This window comes from Scyliorhinus torazame, chromosome 6 (genome assembly GCF_047496885.1).
Source record: "Scyliorhinus torazame isolate Kashiwa2021f chromosome 6, sScyTor2.1, whole genome shotgun sequence".
Classification (NCBI taxonomy): Eukaryota; Metazoa; Chordata; class Chondrichthyes; order Carcharhiniformes; family Scyliorhinidae; genus Scyliorhinus; species Scyliorhinus torazame.
Window position 1 is genome coordinate 267,786,381 of NC_092712.1, and position 24,376 is coordinate 267,810,756.

Here is a 24,376-nt window from a genome sequence, read left to right on the forward strand (position 1 = left end):
CCCAGTTGCTCAAACACAACCATATGACACTGTTCAGCAATGATCCTGCACAGCATCACTGTATTGCAGCACGGTTACATCAAGCGGAGAAGTCCTTACGGACAGTGTTATTAAATGAGCACCAGCTAGTTCAAAATGAAGTGAACAGTTGTCATTTGAAGCATGACAGGGCGCCTCAGCCCTGTGGAGAGCACACACCCCCATGTGGGAAAATCCAGGATGCTTCTCATGTGCAAGGATTGATGTCAGCTGGAGCACCTCTAGCTCTGGGTTTCAGAGCTTGAGCAGTTACTTCACTGTGGTGCATTAACAAGGCTGAGAGCTATGTGAATAGCATGTTTCTTGATGTGGTCACCCTGCAGCTTAAGAGTATGCAATCAGAAAGGGAATAAGTGGCCTTCAGGCAATCAGGAGTAGTATTGGAGGATTCAGGAGTTCATCTTGTTCTCAAACTGGTATTCAGTTCTGAATATTGACGAGCGTAATCGTTGCTCTGAGGAATGCAGCCTTAGTCAACTCCATTGCACAACGCTGACTCATACAGAGGAGTCAGAAGAAAATGGGAAAGCCATAGTGATAGGTGATTCTACAGATAGGGGAACAGACAGGTGTTTCTGCGACCGCAGATATGATGGCATGCTGCCATCCTGGAACAAGGATTTCACTGCGAGGCTGCAGGGCACATTTGAGGGGCAAGGGTGAACTGGCAATGGTCACCATCCATATCAATACCAACAACAAATAACATGGGCAGGAAGCGAGATGAGGCCTTGCAGGGCAGTGAGGAAGGAGACTAACAAGCAGGACCCCAACGGCAGTAATCTCCAGACTACTGCTGGTGCCACGCACGAGTGAGTATATAAATATGGCCATTGAGCTGATGAAGATGGAGAAATGGTGCAGGAATAAGGGCGATTGATTTTGGACACGTGCAAGAATTGTCACCAGCTGGAGCTGCTCCAGCTCTGGGGGAGATCGAACCTATAAAGTTCAGATGGGTTGGACCTCAACTGAACAGAGACCAATGTCCTCACAGCTGATTTGCTAGTGTTGTTGCAGTGGGTTTAAATTCACTTGGCAGATTAAGCATAGTGCGAGTTGAGTTGGGTGAGACAGTTTGCACTTAAATAGCAATTTATTTGATGGGATCTAAATAAAAGACAATGTCATAAGGCCTAAATTAGGTTAATAGTCCATCATTATAAATACGTTGGTGATCTGCAGGCATCGATATGGGAATATGACAAAACCAGGCTCAAAAAAGGGCAAGATTAGATACCAAATATTCGTGGATACAAGATATTAAAAAAAGATAGGGAAGGAAGGAAAAGGGGAGGCAGGATTCACTAAGGAGAATGTTACAGTGCTGGAGTAAGAGAATGTCCCAGAGTATAAAGGACAGAATCAATTTAGCTCAAAATAGTACATAACAGAGGTACAATTATACTCATGGGTGCATTCTGTACACCAGCAACTAGTGGGAAAGATAAGGAGGAAGTTTGCAGGGAAACTACAGAGAAATGGAAAAACTATATATTCTCCAATTATCACCACTTTAATTATCCCAATATAGACGGGGCCAGTAACAGTGTAAAGGGTAGAGAGAGGGAAGTGCTTTTGAAATGTGTCAGGAGAATTTTCTAGATCAGCATGGTTCCAGACCAACAAGAAAGGAGGCATCATTACTGAATCAGGTCTTGCGGATTGAAGTGGAGCAAGTGGATCAAGTGTCAGTAGGGGAACACTCAGGGGACATTGATCATTCTATCAAAAGGTTGGAAAAGGACAAGGGACAGCATAGAGTAAAAATACTTAATTGGATGAGGGCCAATTTCAATGGGCTGAGAACAGATCTGGATCAGGTAAAGTAGGATCAAAGATTCACAGACAAAACTATAGCAGAATGATGGGCATGGATCAGGTATAGTGAATGTATTTCCCGCACAAGGGTGAAAAGTGGAGCAAACAAAGCTAGAGATCCCTAGGTCCTGGAAGAGATAGAGTAATATTAATTAGGAAAAGAGTGCCATGACAGATGTAAATATGTAAATGTCGCCACAGTCCCAAGAGACTATAGGCTACTCCCCCCGTTGAGAGCTGACTGGTGGCGATTTAACCCGAGGGTCACCACATCTCAGGCAAGGGACAAGGTCGAGAAGGTTGAGAAGGCGGAGCCTTCATGAAAAACCTCAGCTGGTACGGGAATTGAACCCGCGCTGTTGGCATCACTCCATGTAACAAACCAGCCGTCCATCCAATGGAGTTAACTAAACACCTTTATATCAGTAACCATAAAGTGTGAGGGCATGACTCAGGTGCTGAATGGAGAAACAGTCATTATGGCCATTCTGCCCACCGAATGTCCAGGACAGCTCCCTATCGGGAAATCCAGTCAGTCTCATTCCCATGCTCTCGCCCTGTACGTTTATTTCCCTCAACAACCCATCAAATATCATTTTGAAATCACTGATGAACTGCTTCCCCACCCATGTTGTCAGTGCCCAGGTCATTACCACATGCTGCATAAAAAAAATTCTTCCTCACATATATTCCCTATATCTTCCTCCCTATATCTCTTGCCGAAAACTTTAAATCCGTGTATGCTAGTCCTTGTAGTATCAGCCAATGGGAATAGCCGTTTCTTGTCTATCTTATCTAAACCTGTCATAATCTTCCCCTCACAAGCTCCTTTATCCCAAGGCGAACAACCCAACTTCTCCAATGTTACCCGGCAGCTAAAATCCCCCATTAATTCCTGGAACCATTCTGATAAATCTCCTGTTCAAAATCTTTGTGAACTGAATTGGACACGATACTCTTGTTGTAGCCTATCCAGTACTTTATAAAGGTTCAGAATAATGTCCCTCCCTTTCTACTCTATACCTCTATTTATGAAGTCCAAAGTCCCATAATTCTCTCAATATATCCTGTCACATTCAAAGATCTATGTAGATAACACTGAGATCCCTCTGTCCCTGCAAATCCTTTATACCATTAAACCCATGTTGCCTCACCCTATTGATTCTGCAAAAATGGAGTACCTCACACTTTTCTATATTAAATTCCATCTGCCTATTCTGCTAGCCTAGTTATATATATGCCTTTTGTAGGCACTCCCATCCTCACTGTTTAAAAAATAATAATTTTAGAGTACCCAATTCATTTTTTCCAATTAAGGGGCAATTTAGCGTGGCCAATCTATCTACCCTGCACATCTTTTGGGTTGTGGGGGCGAAACCCACGCAAACATGGGGAGGATGTGCAAACTCCGTATGGACAGCCACCCAGATCTGGGATCGAATCTGGGACCTCAGTGCCATGAGACAGCAATGCTAACCGACTGCGCCGCCGTGCTGCCCTCCCATCCTCACTGTTGGCCAGACTTGCAAGTTTGATACCATTGACAAATTTTGAATTTTATTCTCTGTTCCAATGTCCAAGTCAATTATATAAATTTTTAAAAAGCGATCCTGGTACTTATGGGGAACACTACTGTCTACCATTCTCCAGTCTAAAAATACATCAAATAAGACTCGCTATTTTCTGTCCTTAATCCAATTTTTTACACAAACTGACATTGACTGGCCTATCCCATGAGCCACAATGTTGTTGGCCCGTCTTTTATGTGGGACATTGTCAAATATCTTAAAACTCATTTAGAAAACATCCTTTACATTCCCTTCATTAACATGCCTTGTTACTTCTTCCAAAAAATTAATTATTCAACACAATTTGCCATTTACAAATCTTTTCTAGCTCTCTTTTAATTTACTTAAACCTCTCCAAGTTTCTGGGGTTTTTTTTGGTTGATTACTGCTTCTAAAACCTAACCTATCATTGACACTTAATTGACCAGCCAATAGTTACACCCTTTCCAATAACATTTGCCACTTTCCATTCCTCTGGCATCTCCCCCGATTGGAAAATTATGGTAAGGCCCTCTGGTATCTCCACCTCAAATTCCTTTAGCAACCGGTGATGGAAGCCATCCGGACTGAGTGACTTATCCACTCTTAAGCATAGCCAGCCTTTCCATTACATCCTGCCGACCAACTTTCATGCATTTATTACGTCAACCATCTCTTCTTCTACAGGTATTTTGTCTGCATCCTCTTCCTTAGTAAATACTAATAGCAATTATTAATTTAATACAAAGCAGTTTTGAATATACATGAACACAAAAATGGCAATATTACTCAGTAGACTACTGAACGCATTAAGCTTGCATGGAGTGAAAAGCTAGAATGTTGTCTTGCACCTTCTTAGGTGCAACTGCTTACATTAAGCCTTACTACAAATTATGCACTCCTTTGAAATTTTTTGCAGAAATTGAAAACATTGCTGAACAACTCCTTTTCCTATTAAAGATTTGTAGAACAAATATGAACTCTCTTTGGAAAATTATCAAAATTCCCGAACCTGCTTCAGATTTATAATATATTCTTAACATGACGACCAGTTCTCAGAAATCCCCCTTAAAACAAGTTCATGCAAGTCCCTTACCTGGTAACTATCCAAGGGTCTCTGTAGTTTAATGGACCTAGCAGTAATGCACCCTATAGAGACAGACAAAATAGCTTCTACCATGAGTGGCAACGTCCCTGAGTGCTGGACAGGTCGAACTGTCACTTCAATCCTACGAGATTGACCCTGAACAAAAACAGACCAGTGAATTCGCAATTTAATTCAACTGACTAATACAATACAGTAGATAAATTACCCAACAGATTTGTTGCTAAAATTATAACTAAAATTGTAACAACAGCTCGCATTCATTTGGCACCTTTAAAATGGGAAAGCATCCCTCAAAGTTGTTTCACAAAGGTGTAATCAGGCACAAATGGATACCCAATCTTCCAAAATTTTAATACATGCGCAGATCATAATCATATGATGGAAAAACAGAAAATACAAATTTTATTAGATTGGTCTAATTAATATCAGCCATAGACATATTTGCCTTTTCCACTTTTTGGAGATTGTATTGTCATCTTTCATCTGTCTATGTAAACTAGATTATAGCAAATGTTGTCCCTCAACTACCAATATTTAAAAGTCCAAGTACCTGTCTAATCTGGAAGACACCCCCTGTATTGACATCCTTGGCTTGAGTCAGCTCCACTGCAGTGTACTGTCCCAGTTCATTCAGTTCCTGCACCGAGATCCACATCTCAATCCTACGTGTGACTTCACTCCATCTATTCCAGCAAAAAAGCCAACCACACTGCGATCAGTCTCCCAAACATTGCTACCTGGCCAATAAACCCCAGAAAGCATGTTACCTTGTATTCCCTGTATCAAAACTCGCAGAAAAATAATAGGATGATATTTCCCCCTATGTGGTACTGGGCAGAGACGTCACCATTGGAAAAATGTTAAAAATTAGGTTTAAAATCAAAGTGAGGTGCCTTTACACACCTGACAGTTTTCCAAGAGTGCAGCACATCTTACGCTAACTGGGTGAGGCTCGACACATCTACTGCAGTAAACATTGCTATTCAACAGCAAGCACAGTAGAGAAGAACATCAGAAGCTTCCGTCACTTACACAGTTGTAGAGATGTGGGGTGGTTGGCAACACAACGATGTAAGAAAATATTTTAAGATTACAGAGGGAACTTAAACTCACGAGAGGGCCAAGGGAGAAAACAAAAGAAAGAATTTCAGGGATTTTTTTTTGTTTGTTTGCTAAAATTGAAAACCCGCCTCAGCTTTGTTGATTTACTGGGGACAAAAGTAGCAATTCAGATATAAAATAATACGGTGTCACCCAATCCTAACAACATATTTAAGTGTAAAATATGTGTAATTTGATCTGAACATTTGTATTTGGAAGTCAGCGTCAGAATATATAATAAAACAGAACCAAATAACTGAACAACATAATGATATGAGGCTTCTTTAAGAAATTTAAATTACGTACATTAACTGGATTATTATGCACAAGCTGCTCTGTACCTGTCACGTAGAGTGCGTGTTTTTGCTTGTAGTGCATCAACTGCCCAAGTAGTCTTGCCATTTCCCGCACATCGATGGCCCCAGACTTCGATGGCTAGAGCGCCTTCAGAAATAAACTCTAGAAACTCCTCTGTAACGTGCACCATAAAATCCTGAAAAACAACGTCTCAAGCCATCAGAATTTACATCAATTAAATACCATTAAATATGTTTTCTCGGTAGCTCTTCTAATGATCCAAGCGTCAAAACTGTTACTGCGGTGCTTTTTGGTTTCATCCAATACAGAATAAAGACATTCAGCTGGCAGCAGCTCACCTTACTGTGGTCAAATGTCACCGTGTACTGAACGGCCTTGTTTCTGATGGATGGCATGTCTGGGTTGACCATCGGAGGTGCGACTGTTTGGTCAGAGTGATCCCAGAAGATGTATTGGCAGAACACAAAGTTTGAGAGATTGAGGGGCAGGCCCGTTGCTTCTTTTATTTTTACCTGTTGAGATAATGTAGCAGCTTGAGTAGCTTCTCACGAACAGGAGCTCTCATACTCATAACGGACATAACCAAAATAGCTAGCACACTTTAGGACAGGTATTTACTTAGACAATTTGGGGTAACATGCATGTTCATGCTATATCGTGAAGAAGTCGCCACCATTAATTTAACCTTTTTAAATGTATGTAACAAATCTCTTGTGGCACTGTTTACAAGCATTATGTCTTTTTTTTTTTAAATACAAATTTGGAACTTCACTTCAGTGTTTGAGACTGATGAATTTTTCAGAAAGTGCTTCCAAGTCAGACTTCTTTAGTGGCAGGCCTCATAGGTAGCCAAGACACGGGCTGGATTCTCCGGTCACCGACACTGAAATTGCGTTCTGCGATCGGCCGGAGAATCACAGTTCCTGACGAAATTGGGGGCGGCGCCACTTTCACGATGCCCCGTGGCGCAGAGTACAACGCGCCACGTATCGACGGCCTCTGGACATTGCCTGTGGCCCGTCCCCCGATGCTCTGCCCCCGACCGGCCGAGATCCCGATGGCGTGAGTCACGTGTGGTCTCACCCATCCGGAACTCGGCGTGGCGGCTGCGGACTCAGTCCAGCGCTGTGAGAGTCGGCGGAGGGCCAATCCGCGGGTAGCGGGGAACATTATTCGGGGCTGGGGGCACTGTGTGTGTGTGGGGGGGGGGGGGGGGGGGGGGCGCTCCGGGGCGCGCAAGCCGGCTGAAGGGTGGACTATTTTGCAGGCTGGGTCCGCGAGCGGCCGGCTCCATGTAGCATCCTACGCCAGCATGGGGGCATAGCCCCAGAATCGGAGAATCCAGCCCCCGATTCTGCACTCCCGGCAGTTACTTTATTTGAAAACGTCATTTCAATCCAAAATTCACTCAAGTTTAGTACATATTTATAGAATCTAATTTTGTTTTTATACCTGCCTGCCAAATTTCAATGACTGGCATCTGTCAGTTTCTCCAATTCACAGCCCACAGTTCTGTCAATTATATACATGACCAATCAGAAAACTGGTATATGGGTTGTAGCCCTTTGATATTTACCATTTTATTGCTCACCAGACCTGAAAGAAGAGTAGTCGACATCAGAGATCTGTCCATGCATCTATTTCACAGATCCAGAGCAAAGCTTCTATAGAGGCTGATGGTTCAATTGCAACCTCACACATTGAAGCACGGTTTTCTGTTAAAATATCGCTTACCTCAATGCACTTGCAGCAGTTACCACGTGTCTATATCCCGCAGAGTTACTAACGGTAATTTTAGCTCTAACTTCAAATATTTCTGAATTTTTGAAAACTTATCTCCAATCTCGAAGCCAATTCCTTGCCGAGTTGCTGACTTGCCACTAACCCACACATTTTTATCCTCAGGTATATGTTCTCCTCTCCCCAAGTTTATGTTTGAGGCACAGCTGAAAGGGCACTGTGCTCAATATCAAAATTCACCTGTCAACTAGTGCTCCAACATCACCAATCACTACCTGCTGTAATCCTTCACTCAGCATCTCCAACATATATCTTATGCACTGCCTTCTAAAGTCCCTCTCACTGACTTGCTCTCACACACCTTGCCTCATTCTTCTTTCTTCCCCCACGCTTGCAAAATGCTCATTGTCTACCCCTCAATAAAATGGCTTGAGATGGCCTTCTGTATGAAGGCAGCAGGACCACAAAATATTTGTTCCAAAATTTAAAAAAAAATTTAGAGTACCCAATTCATTTTTTCCAATTAAGGGGCAATTTCGCGTGGCCAATCCACCTACCCTGCACATCTTTTGGGTTGTGGGGGCGAAACGCATGCAAACACGGGGAGAATGTGAAAACTCCACACGGACAGTGACCCAGAGCCGGGATCGAACCTGAGACCTCGGCGCCCTGAGGCAGAAGTGCTAACCATTGCGCCACCGTGCTGCCCTTATTTGTTCTATGCATCTTTCTAACTCACAGTTGAATTCCGTTATTTGAACAAGCATAAATATCAAGCGCAAAAAAAATCTCACTTTCTTTCCTCACCTGGGTTACAAACCCAAGATGGTCCTACAGCTGCGCTGATAAGTCAAAGAGAAGTGTGCACATAACACTAAGCTGGTAACTTAATACTGTTAATATGCACATTGCCCATTTTTTTAAAATCAGAGTAATTGCCAGCATAAAGTCTCGCATATCACACTGAGTTCAGGTCACATTAATTTTAACTGGATTTAATCATGTAGTAGATAGGGTGGGAAAAGAGGGGATTAAAAGTCAAGCAACATATTCATCTCAAATTTATGAAGTAGAAACTTAGACCTCGTAAAAGTAGCAATATTTAAGACAATTGTATTTCATATAATTTACAGTGCAGAAGGAGGCCATTCAGCCCTTCAAGTCTGCACTGGCCCTTGGATAGAGCACCCTACTTAAGCCCATGCCTCCACCCTATCCTCGTAACCCCACTTAACCGTTTTGGACACGAAGGACAATTTAGCATGGCCAATCCACCTAACCTGCACACCATTGGACTGTGGGAGGAAACCGGAGCACCCGGAGAAAATCCACTCAGACACGGGGAGAACGTGCAGACTCCGCACAGACAGTGACCCAAGCCGGGAATCGAACCTGGGACCCTGGAGCTGTGAAGCAACTGTGCTAACCACTATGCTGCCCCACGGGATTGGATATTGTTTCCAATTGCATTTCTTAATTGGAAGAATAATTTGTACTGATAAATCTATAAAGTGATGAGGCTGAAAAGGGATCCAGGTTCAATTCCGACCTTGGGTGAGTATGTGCAGTTTGCACATTCTCCCAATGACTGCGGGGATTTCCTCCAGGTGCTCCGATTTCCTCCCACAGTTCAAAGATGCACAGGTTAGGTGGATTGGCCATGCTAAATTGTCCCTTAGTGTCCAAAGGTTAGGAGAGGTTACAGAGTTAGGGTGGCCCTAGGAAGGACGCTCTTTCGGATGGTCGGTGCAGACTCGATGGGCCCAATGGCCTCCTTCTGCACTGTAGGGATTCTATAAAATGGAATTTTAAAAAACTTTTGTCTAACTTTACGTGCAGTGCTGTGGAAAGAAATCACCAAAGGATAAAAGGTGCTCATAACAAACAATAGGTTGTTTTTGTTGATGAATCGACATTTCCAAAGGCTTTCGACGACCAAGAGGTTTATTCTCACTCACCCTGCAGGTCAGTTTCTTTGCCATGTGCACAATTTCACCATTATTATCCATGACTTCATAGCTTCCACTCGAGTTCTCTGAAGAATCGTCACCACCATCCGGACGCTCTGGAACCACCCCACTAACCCTCAGCACTTCCACGTGGAGCCGGCCAGCAACCTCGATTTAAGAAAACAGCCAGAAAATATTCACCGTGTTATTCAACTCCTTCAGATTTAATCAGATCATTTTGGCAAATTATTTCTTGAAAGTTCAACATGTTGCACTTTAAATGGTACAGAATATATACAGCAACATGCAGTCACTTTTATCTTTAGCCTAAAATAAAGAAATACCGAACTTTCGACAGTTTGAAGAATCTAGGCAAAGTTTCAGAAATGCTTAGCATCGATTTATTATGCCTTCATTAGGTCAACTCTCACCTCCCCCTGCTGACTGATGATGGGAACAGCATACTGAAGTTTCACATCGTGGTAAAGGCACTCCAAGAAGACATTAGCTACACCAATCAAGTTGTGATTTTCCTGCGCCTCGTAGAAAGGATCCCCGTGTTTACTGAGAATTTTATTGTACTGAAATAGGGTAAAAATAATTGTGATTATAATCAAAAAAGGAAGTTCCTTTCACTTCGGAAAGGAAGGGGTGGAACAGGAATTTTAGGCAATACCTTTGGCAAGGCAATTCTGGCCTTTCTGTATTTCATTCTGAAAGATACATCTCTACTGCCACCATCCCATGAGTTAGAGGTTTATCTAGTGAGTAGGTGAACCAAATAGAATAGCAGGGTTTCTGGTTTGGCTGAATTAGCTGACCTGAGCAAAGGAAACTAACACTGGTGCTTGGATTGTCTGCTGTAATCCTAGTTTTGGAGAGGAAAGAATTTGCGGTAACGAAAAGTGCTATACAAATGCAGTGTCCCAAAGCACTTGGCAGCCAATGAAGCAATTGATGCTTGCATATGGCAAGGTTCCACAAATAGCAGTGTGATAATGACTAGATAATATGTTTTTCGTGGCGTTGGTTGTGGGACAAATATTGGTCAGGGCACTGGGGCGAACTCCCCTGCGTTTCTTTGAAACAGTAGCAAAGGAAGTATTATGTCCACCCAAGGGAGCAGATGGGGCCTGGGTTTAATATTTCATCTGAAAGATGCCACAGCTCTGACAATGCATCATTCCTTCAATGCTGCTTTGGTGTGGCAGCCTGGATTTTGTACTTAAATATCTACAGCGGTACTTGAACCTACAAACCTCCAGACATGAACCCCCAGACATAAGGATATCCAGTGAATTAGAATTGGTCATGGTCAAGTCTGCAATTTAATTAGGTGCCAATTTAGCTACCTCATGATACAAGCCATGAAAACAACAATGGGAATGGACCATCCAGTCTGTCAGGTTAGCCTCTCCCACTACAGCTTGGCTATGACTAAGAACTCACCAGTGTGGGAATTCATGATTCACAATTTAAATTCTATCATTACAATCTTGTAGACCAGGATTTCCCAAACTTTTCCAGCCACAGAATAAGTTTAAAAAAAACATTTATCCAATTACGGGGAAATATAGTGGAGCCAATCCACCTACCCTGCACAACTTTGGGTTATGGGGGTGAGACCCACGCAGGTAAGGGGAGAATATGCGAACTCCACACAGACAGTGACCCGGGGCCAGGATCAAACCCTGGCCCTCAGTGCTGTGAAGCAGCAGTGCTAACCATTGCACCACCCTGCCGCCTACCACAGAACCCATTTGAATTCCCCCAGAGAACTGATGAAACCCCTTAGAAACATTATATTGAAGAATTAAACCACAAAAAAAATGATTATTGCACAACAGGTGTAAACATACAAAAATAAACTTAAAAAGCATTTCTAAGTCTTATATGTATACATTTGTTATAATAAAAAAGTTCTGTTATTCAACAAATACTTCCAAGTCTTTTGTCATTTTTAATCGGAGCACTCGCTCGTGCACTCTCTCACCCACAGCCATTTTCACCCCACACTCAGTCAGACCCTGACCCACCTCTCAGGCCCCCACTGCCCGGCTCTACTTCTTCCCAGTGCCCCACATCCCCAAATTCAGCTCTTTATGGGCTCCCGTGACACTGGCTCCTCTTGGACCCCCACATCCCTGGTTTCAGCTCTTCTCAGGCCCCTGGGGCCTGGCTCCTCTTGGGCGCCCACGACCCTGGCTTCGCCACCTCCTGGGCCCATGCTGCACTAGCATGGCCTGGGGCCAGACCCAACACAGAACCCCTCCAGTTTGGGGACCTCTGTTCTCGACCATAATGTCCAATATAGGCACTCAGTTCCTCTTGCCAATAAACAAATTTTAATAATCACAGACACCAGGTAGAATACATGTGATTTTTCTTTACAAGCAGTTCTGTACCCAGGAATTCCTTTTACTCACATATTCAACCATATCTTTCTCCTTCCAATCCTGATAGAGGTCTCTCATATCAATCAATTTGTTCTCTAACTTCTCAATGGCCCAGACCTGGGTTCCTTTTCCCTTGCGTCGTACTTGAATAGCTGGCTCACTCACAATTGCTCCTCTCTATTTTGAAAAAGAGCAGATTCAAAACTGTTTACAACGCATAAAGTGCAGATTATCAGCATTAGACATACATCGCTTCATCAATCTAGGAATTTAAAACAAATAACGTGACGAGCTGAAATGCAGTGTACATTGAGTGCCGCAAGTCTTGAGACAAAAATAAAATCTTGTGAAAGAGTCAGCAGGTCCATTAGCATTTAAAAAGAGGAAATGCAGATTAATCTTTTGGTTTGGACCCATTGTCAAAGCTCACAATAAGGTAAAGTCCTTTGTCCCTCTCCATCATTTTTGTATTAGAAAGGTAAGTGGCCAAAACATGTGGAGCTCGAAAAGAAAAGACTGGAAGAAAGGACCGAGATAAAAGCACAGCAAGATGCAAAGCCCATTATTATCATCTCAAAGAGATTGCTGAGGAGGCATCGCTGTGTGTGAAAATGACAGCGGACATAATGAAAATGTAAAGCTAAGAATGAAAAAAAACATTTTTGTCAATAAACTATTTCACAAAACTATCTAGGGTGCTCACCTACTGGAACCATTGAGCATCAATAAAGAAAAGATTAAGCTTGCATTTGTAAAACACCAAGCACGTCCTCAGAGCATCCCAAAGAACTTCACGCTCATTACAAATAACATTTGAAGTGTACTCATTAATGTCATATACGGTAATGTAGCAGCCAATATGGGCACAGTTTTGTTCCACAAACAGTAGTGAGCTACATGTCCAGTGCTGAGGGGGACGGTGGTGGGGGGGGGGCACTGTTGGTCAGGAGGCCAATTTACAAACTCATCTTCCCAACAATTGCATAATTCACCTTTCAGTTATTTGGAATAATACAGAAAGCTGGGATGGCAGAAACACCGATCTTGAAAGTGCACTGAGATTGAACATGAAAAAATGTTTTTTTTCTACCAGACAAGACTTGGAATTCTAGGCACCCAATCATAGGCGGAATGAGAGTTACAGCAAATAATGACTAGGCCTGAAAAAATGTACCGCTTTGAAAATAAACTGGCTTGAGTGTGGAGGCGAGAGGTAAAAACAATGCACAAGGTTCTCAGGAGATAAATTAGGAAAAGGATGTTTTCATTAGTTGGCAAATCAACAACAAATTACTGCAGACTCAAAAAACACCAGTGGAAGAACAAAGTAGGAAAGTCAGAAGAATCTTTGTTCATTGAGCTTTCTCAGAATATGGAGTGGTTGACCCCAGGTGGGTACTGAACCAGAGACTATAACATTAACTAAAATAAATTTACGCAGGTATGATAGGCTGAATTACCTCTTTCGATGGTATAACTTCTATGATTCTGTGAAGTATTAATATCGATTCTGGAAACAAGTTATTTTAGAATAAAGTGTTCTTTACCCCTGATAGGAATGCAGGATCCAATAATGGCCCAAGATTACTCTACTAATGAAAAGCAGGAGAATTTAAGAGTTTTTGTAATGAATGACCAGCAACAAAATTGCAGGAATGTGTTTCTCTGCTATGATTTTTTAGTAATTTACTAAAATAATACAAATATACTGATTAGCATTAATACTAGCCAAATATCACAAATACCTTTTTTTAAAAAACGCATTTTATTCAAACTTGTATCAAAGTAGGTTACAGCAAATAAACACCCCGGGAAACATTCTTCCCAACAATCAACTATACAGTTTGTACAGATTTTTCTCCTTTTTCACCCCACACCCCCCTTGCGAGAAACAGCTCCTCAAACACAGTCACAAACATCCCCCACCTTTTCTAAAACTCCCCTGCTGAGCCGTTTAACTAACCAAAATCTTTCAACTCACTACAAAGTAATCAATCCTCGAATATACCTTATAGACGTGTGAAAAGAAGGAATACTCCCTTCCCCCTGGGTTCTGAAAGCGCATGGATCCACCATACCCATCCTCTCCATAAACCCCCCCAGCTCCCTTGCCATTCGTACCCTACCCATCGACCTGGGGCTCGATCTATCCCCCTCGGCTCCAGGACACAGTTAAAATCTCCTCCCATGATCAACTGGTACGTGGCCAAATCCGGGCTTGCTGCCTGCAACACCCTCATAAAACCCACATCATCCTAATGTGGGGCATATACACTTATCAACGCTACAGGTGCCCCTTCCAATACCACACTCACAATCACATATCTCCCACCTGGATCCCTCACCTCCTTCGCACTCACAAATCCCATTTAAAATCGCCACACCCCTCGATTTCAAATCAACCCCAGAGTGAAAAGCCTGCCCGACCCACCCCTTCCTTAACCTAACCTGGTCCTTCACACAGAGGTGTGTCGCCTGCAAAAAGACTACCCCCGCTTTCAAGCTCCTGAGGTGCGTGAACACCCGCAACCTTTTAACCGGTCCATTCAGTCCCCGGACGTTCCACGTTACCAACCTTACCGGAGGCTTGCGCCTCAAATCCCCTCTACCGTCCATCATCTTCCCCACTTAACTTCTGCCCCTTTAATTCCACTCTGTACCTAGTTCACTTCTTCACCCTTGACCATGTCATCTCGCACCCCCTGCCGCCTCACAGAAACCTCCACCCAACTTTTCCCCTTCCCCTTCTTCCCCCCCCACTTCCCCTTTCCCCCCTCCTCCTGGCCACCCCTCTGGGCCTTCTCCCCCACCACCTCACTTCCGTTCACCAGCATAACCTGCTAGCGCGGCTGCCCCTGCCCAAAGGCACATCCTAATGACCTCCCCCCCCCCCCCCCCCCCCCCCCCCCCCTGCTCAGCTCAAAGAAGAAGGCCTCCTGCTGACCTTACCCTCCCCCACCCAAACAAGTAGTTCTCCTGAACTCCAGGTAGCCTTCTCCAAAAGCAAACAAACAGATGTTAAACACAAACAGTCCCTTAAAACAGGAGGAGGGATGGGAACATCCATCCCCACATACATTTTTCACCCCTACAACTCCTTACAATGTCAACATTGAACAGGATCCCCCCCCCCCCCAAATAAAGGTGAAAATCCCCCAATCCCATCACCCACTTCAAACATGCTCCCGACCATTACATAGTGCCAGCACCCCAGTTCCCAAGCATTGTCCACTCAGTTCTCCCCCAGTTTATGCTCCTTAATGAAGTCTTCGGCCGCTTCTGGGGTCTCGAAATAATACTCCCCGCCTCCGAACGTCACCCATAATTTCACCGGGTAGAGCACCCCAAACCTGATCTGCCGCCGGTACAGCATCGCCTTGGCCTTCTTGAAACCTGCCCGCCGTTTTGCCAACTCGGCACCGATGTCCTGATAAATCCGGATGTTATTTCCTCCCAGTCGCAGCTACGCTTCTCCCTGGCCCACCGTAGAATTTTCTCTTTCTCCACAAATGTATGGAGTCTCACGATCACCGCCCACGGCGGCTCCCCAGCTCTAGGCTTTTGCCTCAGAGACCTATGCGCTCGGTCCACTTCAGGTGCCTTATCTAGCACCCGTTCTGCCACCAGTCCCGCCAGCATCCTCGAGACGTACCTCGTGGCACTCACACCTTCCACTCCTTCAGGCAGGCCCACTATTGGCAGGTTCTGTCTTCTCGAGGTATTCTCCTGCTCAACGTTTTACAAAGGTCTCCGAGGAGCCCCACCTCCGCCTTCAGAGCCACCACACGATCGCTGTGGTCCGAGATTACTCCTTCAATCTCCCGAATCTGTGATCCCTGCACCTCCAAACACCTCTGCGTCCGCTCCAAAGTACTCTTCAGGGGTGCCACAGCTTCTGCAATGGCCTTTGCATGATCCTCATGCATTTCTTTCCTCGGTTTATGGAATTCCTTCTTGATAAAAGTCATCAGTTCCTGTATCTGGGGTCTTACAGCTTGCCCCTCTCCCACCTGCATGCTGGAAGAGACTTTCTGTGAAGCGCAAGATTGTTCCAGCCAAACCTCTCACTGTTTTCTGCCGGGTCCGGTGATCAGAAGACATACCATTCCAGGGGTCAACTACTCCTCTAACATTCACCTACGTCTTTTCAGCAAAATTCCACCCGGATCTGGGTAAAAAGAGCCCTTTTCTGTGACTTTGAACAGGAACAGCCCTTTATGTGACCAATCACTCCATGGTCACAAGCGGAAGTCCACAAAAACAACCTTAACTAAGTCCTGGAGGTGCAACTTGCAAAGAGTCATTCAGACTCGACACGTTAACTCTGTTTCTCTCTCCACAGATGCTTCCAGACCTGCTGAATATTTTGTTTTTATTCCAGATCTCCAGCATCCACCTAATTTTGCTTTTATTTTAGTGCAACTTCCACTATGTCAACCATGTATTTATCAACAATGTAAGCTTTAAAGTTAGCGCAATGGGCTTCCTAAAAGGGGCAGCGGATATAATTTCTGGCATTTAGATCAACACAATTTCCGTATGCTTAGATTTTTATTTTTGCCTCAGATGCGAACCAGACGGTCCTGAACTTGGATGTCGTATTTAACCCCAAGATGAACGTTTGATTACATATATGCGCCACCACCAAGATTGCCCATTTCCATCTCTGTAACATTAGCTGACTCTACCCCTTCTTCTACTCATCAGCTACTAGAACCTCATCTGTGTCTGCGCGTGGGTTTACCCCGAGTGCTCTGGTTTCCTTCCACAAGTCCCGAAGTACGCGCTGTTCGGTAATTTGGACATTCTGAATTCTACCTCTGTGTACCCGAACAGGCGTTGGAATGTGGCGACTCGGGACTTTTCACAGTAACTTCATTGCAGTGTTAATGTAAGCCTACTTGTGACAATAAAGATTATTATCTATGTCTTTTGTTACCTCTAGACTTGACTATTTCAACATATTCCTGATCCGTCTCCAACATCTCAAAAAACAAGAGCTCATCCAAAACAGTGGTGAAGGATAGAACTGGAATACCAACTTTATACACTTATAGGCTCACGTTTACTGAGACACATTACAAACATAGATCTCCTAATCCAACAGCCACAGTTCCAGTTTGCTTCTATATATGGGAGTATAAATGAATTCCGAGTTAATGTCCACCATCCATGCACCTTTAAAAACTCAATTACTATGCAATTAATGCCTATGTACTAACTCACACCATACCCTGTTTACCCTTCGCCTCGGTATTTGCTGACCTACAATTGCTCCCAGTTAATCCTAGATTTTAAAATGATCATCCTTGGTTACAAATCCCTCCATGGACTCCTCCTTCCCTTTCTCCGTCATCTCCTCCAGCTCTATACCTTCCAAGATATCAGTGTTACTCCAATTCTTGTCTCTTGGACATCTCCAACTTTAATCACTCCACCATTGCCTGCTGTACCTTCAGCTACCAAGGCCCTGAACCGTGAAATTTCTCCCTAAACTTCTTAAAACTTTAGAATCCATCTTATTGACTAAGGTTTTAGCCATATGCCCTAACTTATCTTTATGCTGCCTAGCACTGAATTTTTGTTCCATCATGGAAAATAACTTGGGGCATTTTCTCCATTAAAGGTACAGTATAAGTGCAAGTTGGTATTGTTGTTCACGATGACTCAGGCAACGTTGCCTATTCTGAGCAGCCCTACTTTTCCTGAGGTGGTGGTAATGCACCTTCTTGAACCATGCCATCCATATCTTTACCATCAAGTGGTATGAGAGTTCATTTTGAGAGCAGAGAGAATAAGTTACATAGCAAAAACGGGGTTACCTTCTTGTTAGCACTGAGATTTGCTGCTGGGATTTGCAGAGTGACTTGATAATCTGTCTGTTTATTCATCTCTTCTGCCAGGAAGTTTGCTTCTCTCACTAGAGCATTAGCTTTCACTATTTGCTCTCTCAACTTCGAAAGACTGTGACGGAACAGCTGATCTCTGCAACAGGAAGGAAAACAACAAAATGAATCAAATTCCTCTTTCCCCACAAACATTTCCTGATTATGGATAATGGGAAATGCATGCTAATGTATTATTTGCAAAAGTATCACTTTTCGCATTTATACAGAAGATCCATTGAATGAGACTTACCACTGCACGTAATCAATGAGCACTGCAAAGTGAAAATATTAAGTAAAAATGCCTCTCTGAACTATTTTAATAAGCATATAGATTTTAGTTCTGGAATAATTCCCTCATTATTTTGCTCAATGCTTTTTGTACTGAAATTGAATTGGGCTATGTGAGTGCTTTTCCAACACTGGGAAGGAACATTGGACAAGACATTAACCCCCCACTAGCTAATTATACTGCTACCCAGATAAAAACAAACATTTCCCTGATGCCACTGAACTGGCACTTCTCCAGCATTCCCACACAAAGAGCAGACATCAAACAGGACATTCTTCGAGGCACTAACTACAATATAACACCCTTAACAAATGTGATGCAAGAGTGGAAAATTGCTGACTGGTCTAAGGCTAACATCACTGTGATGGAACCTGTCACTGAAGTCAAGCAGTCAGCTCTAATTAAATGCGAGTACACCCCAGGCGCTGATGCTATTCGATCTGAATACATCAAGCCTGGGAACCCAATATTCCTGCAGCACCTGCACAAGCCTTTCTGTCTCTGATGTGTGATGTAAAGATTGTGATCCTGTACAAGAACAAGGGAAACCAAATGATTACAACAACAATCAAGGCATCTCCCTGCTGAGTACTGTGGAAAAGCATTTCCCTGTATTGCCCTCCTCAGACTGCAAATCCTGGCTGAATGCATCCACTCCAAGGCCCATTGTGGTTCCAGAACTGGAGAATTTACATTTGGCACAATTTTCTCAATCTTGCAGCAGCAAGATAAATGCTGAGAAGAAGGGGAGACTATTATGTATTTCCTTCATTGATTGATCTCACCAAGGCTGCTCAATGTTATCTCCTGTTTCTGTGAGGCAATGATGGGCAAGGTCAGCTCTGGAGGGACAATATTGGAACCATTTGAGGTCCACAGTGAAGTCAAACAGGGTTACATTCTGGCACCGGCATACCTTAGTATATTCTTCTTTTTGCTGCTATCAAATGCCTTCAGGTTATCTACAGAGGGTGTTTACTAAGGTACCACTAATGGAAAGCAGTTTCGGCTTGCTCACCCGAAATCCAGGACAAAGGTGCAGCAAGTTCTCAAAGAGTTGCTCTGCAGTGTTGATACTGCACGAGCATGGGTGCACGGTGGCAGAATTTGCCCCTTAGATTAGGTGAGGTTATGGGGATGGGGCAGGGAAGTGGGCCTCGGTAGGATCCTTCAGAGGGTCGGTGCATACTCGATGGTCCAAATGGCCTCCTTCTGCGCTGTAGGAATTCTCTGATTCCATACAAATGGACAGACGCTCTCACGATGGCAGAGTTTGGTTTGACCATCAGCATCAGGGAGACAAATGTCATGGTTCAGGATGTTGTTATTCTACCATCTATCAGCATTAACAATGTGATGCTGGAGCATATAAATAGCCTCACATATCTCGTTGGCATTTGATGTTAAAATCAACACACATCACAAAAGCCTGCAGCCGTTACATCCAGCTTGGACCCGGAAAGCTTGAAACCTGCTAATTCATTAGGATATGCTCAATGACAAGCCAACAATGTCTGCATTGGTTCGCACAATCCATCGGATGGATGATAGTTGTATACGCAAAGACCTTGTGTACGGTGAACAGAACACGGAGCCATGTCTTCCTGGGCATCCACACCTCTGCTACAAGCAGGATATGAAGATAGCAGACACTGACATTGATAACTGGAAGAGAGTTCCTGACAGCTGTTAGCACTGACATTGATAACTGGAAGAGAGTTCCTGACAGCTGTTACCTCAGGAGGCTAAATGTTTGGAAGGTCATTTGAAGAGGCAAGAAAAAACAAAAAGGTCAGCTGGCCTGGAAGGGGGTCCAGAGAACACAGGCGATCCAATCAACCCAGTGACACCTCTGCAGCGAATGTGGCTGAGACTGCCATGTCAGAGTAGGGCTCCTGAGCTTGAAACAGAGTTGACCCTCTTGTCTCACAAAAGGCTACCAGAGAGCCAATTAAACAGTAATGCCAATTAATCGTTTCTTTCATCCTGGAACTGTGCAAGAACCAGGGAAACACTGGCAAAACGTAGTGACGAGGCCAAGAAAAATTACAATGAAATTATTTTACACAACTAAGACCTCATCATGTTCTCACCCTAAGTGATCAAACATATACAAGCCAATAAGACGAAATTCCCACCTCTCATTTAAACACCCGTACCTCTCTTCAGACCAAAGTTGCACTTTTTGTTGTGCAGTTTGAGAGGTGAATGATAACCTCTCAATGCTGTGCCGGTGCAGCCGGTCTGGTGACAGCTGTTGACGAAGGAGCTCCAGCTCACGCTCATACATTAACCGCTGTTCTTCAAGTGCATTCCGTTTCTCCTCCACGTACTGCTTTTCAAGAATCTGTACAACATTCTGAACAGGATCTGCAAAATCAGTCAAAAGCCAGTTTGCATTAAGTTACATGATTCATTTTTAGTACAGTATAGCTAGCAATATTTTAATATGCAAACACAAGGTTAAAAAAAAACGTTTATATGTTACAATTCCGATAGGGGAGCCATAACCCAAAATAACCAATAACCAAATAACCACAAAATTAAGAAATTTAGATCAAAATCATTTGTAACCAATGCAAATTAAACACTAATTAACAGGCAAATGATAATTCGTATAAATAGGTAAATTTCACTTTAAATAGTAATACACCATAGATACATCTTGCACAACTCACAAAAGCCCACATTACTCCTTGTACAAATGTGACACCAGGTGCATCTCACAGCCTTTCCAACTCAACTGATTCAGCCCTCAAGTTGTATTCACCAGCATGCGTCTTCTATCAGAGGTACCTGGATATGGTTAACACTGATAAAGCACATGTCTATGAATGCTTTCTCATATGGGTCATGTCAACCTTGATGGCGTAGCTTTCCAGAGTACCTTTTCTAATGATCATTCAACAACACCAATTTGTGATCTGGGGCGAAATTCTCCGGTATCGGCGCGATGTCCGCCGACCGGCGCCCAAAACGGCGCAAATCAGTCGGGCATTGCGCCGCCCCTAAGGTGCGGAATCCCCAACCTTAAGGGGCTAGGCCCGCGCCGGACTAATTTCCGCCCCGCCAGCTGGCGGAAAAGGCCTTTGGCGCGGAAATGACTTTGCCGTGCGACGCATGCGCGGGAGCGTTAGCGGCCGCTCACGGCATCCCCGCGCATGCGCTGTTGAGGGAGTCTCTTCCGCCTCCGCCATGGTGGAGACCGTGGCGAAGGCGGAAGGAAAAGAGTGCCCCCACGACACAGGCCCGCCCGCGGATCGGTGGGCCCCGATCGCGGGCCAGGCCACCGTGGGGGCACCCCACGGGGCCAGATCGTCCCGCGCCCCCCCAGGACCCCGGAGCCTGCCTTGTCCCGCCGGTAAGGTAGGTGGTTTAATCTACGCCGGCAGGACAGGCATTCCATGGGCCGGAGAATCGCAGGGGGGGGGACCCGCCAACCGGCGTGGCGCGATTCCCGCCCCCGCCGAATATCCGGTGCCGGAGAATTCGGCAACCGGCGGGGGCGGGATTCACGCCAGCCCCTGCCGATTCTCCGACCCGGCGGGGGGGTTGGAGAATCTCGCCCCTGATCCTCAAATGCAAGCTCTCAGCTTTTAAGAAAAATATTTTTATTAAGGTATTTGAAAGTTTTTATAATAACAATAACAATGACAGAACATGGTATAATAAATATTTCCACTCCCATCCCAATCTTCACACACCCCAACCATAAAACAACAATCCGGCCCTCTTTCTCACACTGTCATGTGTGCCCGGTGGACTACCTTAAATTGTAACAGGCTTAGCCTGGCACATGATGAGGAGGTATTAACCCTTCCTAGGGCATCCGCCCACAGACCCGCCTCGATCTCTCCTCCTAGCTCGTCCTCCCACTTGCCCTTAAGCTCCTCCACTGGCTCCTCCGCCTCCAAAAGCTCCTAGTAAATATCCGATACGTTCCCCTCTCCCACTCAGGTACTGGAGACTACTCTATCCTGTATCCCCCGTGGCGACAGCAGCAGAAAGACTGGAACCTGTTTTCACAGGAAGTCTCGCACCTGCAAATACCTGAACCCATTCCCTGCTGGCAATTCAAATTTATCCTCCAAGGCTTTCAAGCTGGGAAAGCTCCCATCTATAAATAGATCACCCATCCTTCTAATTCCTGCCCTTTGCCATCTCTGGAACCCACCATCCAGCCTACCTGGTACATCCGATGATTATTATAAATCGGGGTCCAAACCGATGCTCCCTCCACTCTCTTATATCTCCTCCATTGCCCCCAGATTCTCAGAGCCGCCACCACCACCGGACTTGTGGAGTATCGGGCCGGCGAGAATGGAAGAGGTGCCATTATCAGTGCTTGCAAACTTGTGTCTTTGCATGACGCCGCCTCCATCCGCTCCCACACCGACCCATTCCCCATTACCCACTTCTTAATCATGGCTATATTAGCTGCCCAGTAATAATTGCAGAAGTTCGGCAGCGCCAACCCACCCTCCCCCCGACTGCGCTCCATCAACACTTTCTTCATTCATGGGGTTTTACCCACCCATACAAAGCCCGAAATAACCTTATTCACCCGCTTGAAAAAAGTCTTTGGGATGAAGATGGGGAGGCACTAAAAGACAAACAGAAATCTGGGGACGACCGTCATTTTCACGGTCTGTACTCTCCCCGCCAGTGATAGCGGGAGCATGTCAGATCTCTTAAAAGTCCCCTTTCATTTGTTCTACCAGCCGGGATAGGTTTAACTTGTGCAGTGCCTCCCATTCCCGGGCCACCTGGATTCCCAGATACCGAAAGCTCTTTCCTACTATTCTAAGCGGCAGTTCTCCCAGTCTCTTCTGTCCTATTGCCTGGATTGCGAACATCTCGCTTTTCCCCATGTTCAATTTATACCCCGAAAAATTGCCAATTTCCCCCAGGATTTGCATTATTTTCCCCATCCCCTCCAATGGGTCTGAAATATACAAGAGCAGGTCATCTACCTAGAGGCTCTTAATGCCATGGCCAATGGCTCTATGGCCAGAGCAAACAGTAACGGGGAGAGGGGGCAACTGTTCCACCGTGTTCCCTGTAGTCAACAGCCCAAACTCCGCCTGTAACCTCCGCCGCTACCTCAGTAGCCCCGCGTCTGGGACCTCCAAGTATCTCCTGTCCACCTGGAGTATCTCCTCCACTAACCTATCCCTCTCGGCCTGTTCCGCCTTTTCTCTGTGGGCCCGTATCGAGATTAATTCCCCTCTGAACACTGCCTTCAAAGCTTCCCAAACAGTCGCTGAAGGGACCTCCCCCGTGTCATTTGTTTCCAGGTAGTTCTGGATGGACTTGTTAACGCGCCCACAGCTCGCTTCGTCGGCTAGCAACCCCACATCCAATCTCCACAGTGGGCGTTGCCCTCTCTCCACACTAATCCGTAGATCCACCCAATGTGGGGCATCATCCGACACTGCGATTGCCGAGTACTCCGTAGCCACACCCCCACCCCCCCGATATTAGCGCCCTGCTCAGAACAAAAAAGTCGATGCGAAAGTATACCTTGTGGACATGTGAGAAAAAAGAAAACTCCTTCACCCTTGGCCGTGAAAACCTCCATGGGTCTTCTCTCCCCACCTGTTCCATAAACCCCTTCAATTCCTATGCCGTGGCCGGCCTCCTTCTTGTCCTGGATTGTGACCGGTCCAATACCGGATCAATGACGGTGTTAAAATCTCCTCCCATAATCAGGTTATGTGACTCTAAGTCTGGGATCTTACCTAACACCCGCCTCATAAATTCCATATCGTCCCAATTCGGACCGTATATGTTCACGAGTACCACCCGTACCCCCTACAGCTTCCCACTCATTATTACGTACCTTGTCTGACACGATATCCCTGCAAGACAAAGTTAACTTTAGCCATCAAAACAGCCCCTTATTACACTTAACACTACTTATACAGCCCAGCACAACAAATCGCCACCACAGTACTCTCAAAGACATTCAGTGTCTTTTCGATCGCCCCCAGCCTTTTTTCTTTAAAAAAAAAAGTCCATACTTCGTCTGGTGTTTCAAAGTAGAAGTTCCGTTCCTCATGTATGACCCACAGACGGGCTGGCTACAACATCCCGAACTTCACCCCCTTCTTAAAGAGGGCCGTTTTGGCCCGATTAAGCCCAGCTCACCTCTTGGCCAAATCCGCGCCCAGGTCCTGA

The 24,376-nt window shown here is 44.9% G+C and overlaps 1 protein-coding gene across 8 annotated transcripts in view; it reads right to left on the minus strand.

Moving 5' to 3' along the window:
- Positions 1-24,376, minus strand: part of kif13a (kinesin family member 13A) — a 408,670-nt gene that overhangs the window by 83,432 nt on the left and 300,862 nt on the right. For 4 of the 8 annotated variants that reach the window (XM_072509684.1, XM_072509681.1, XM_072509688.1 and 1 more), the window contains exons 17-25: positions 20,356-20,566; positions 17,842-18,004; positions 12,050-12,196; positions 10,055-10,204; positions 9,633-9,791; positions 6,273-6,446; positions 5,958-6,109; positions 5,066-5,198; positions 4,504-4,650 (exon numbers count right to left, since the gene is read on the minus strand). In XM_072509684.1, the coding sequence (XP_072365785.1) occupies positions 4,504-4,650; positions 5,066-5,198; positions 5,958-6,109; positions 6,273-6,446; positions 9,633-9,791; positions 10,055-10,204; positions 12,050-12,196; positions 17,842-18,004; positions 20,356-20,566 (1,436 nt within the window). Of the gene's footprint in view, positions 1-4,503; positions 4,651-5,065; positions 5,199-5,957; positions 6,110-6,272; positions 6,447-9,632; positions 9,792-10,054; positions 10,205-12,049; positions 12,197-17,841; positions 18,005-20,334; positions 20,567-24,376 lie in introns of all 8 variants that reach the window. The other 4 variants (XM_072509683.1, XM_072509685.1, XM_072509680.1 and 1 more) reach the window with 1 other exon arrangement.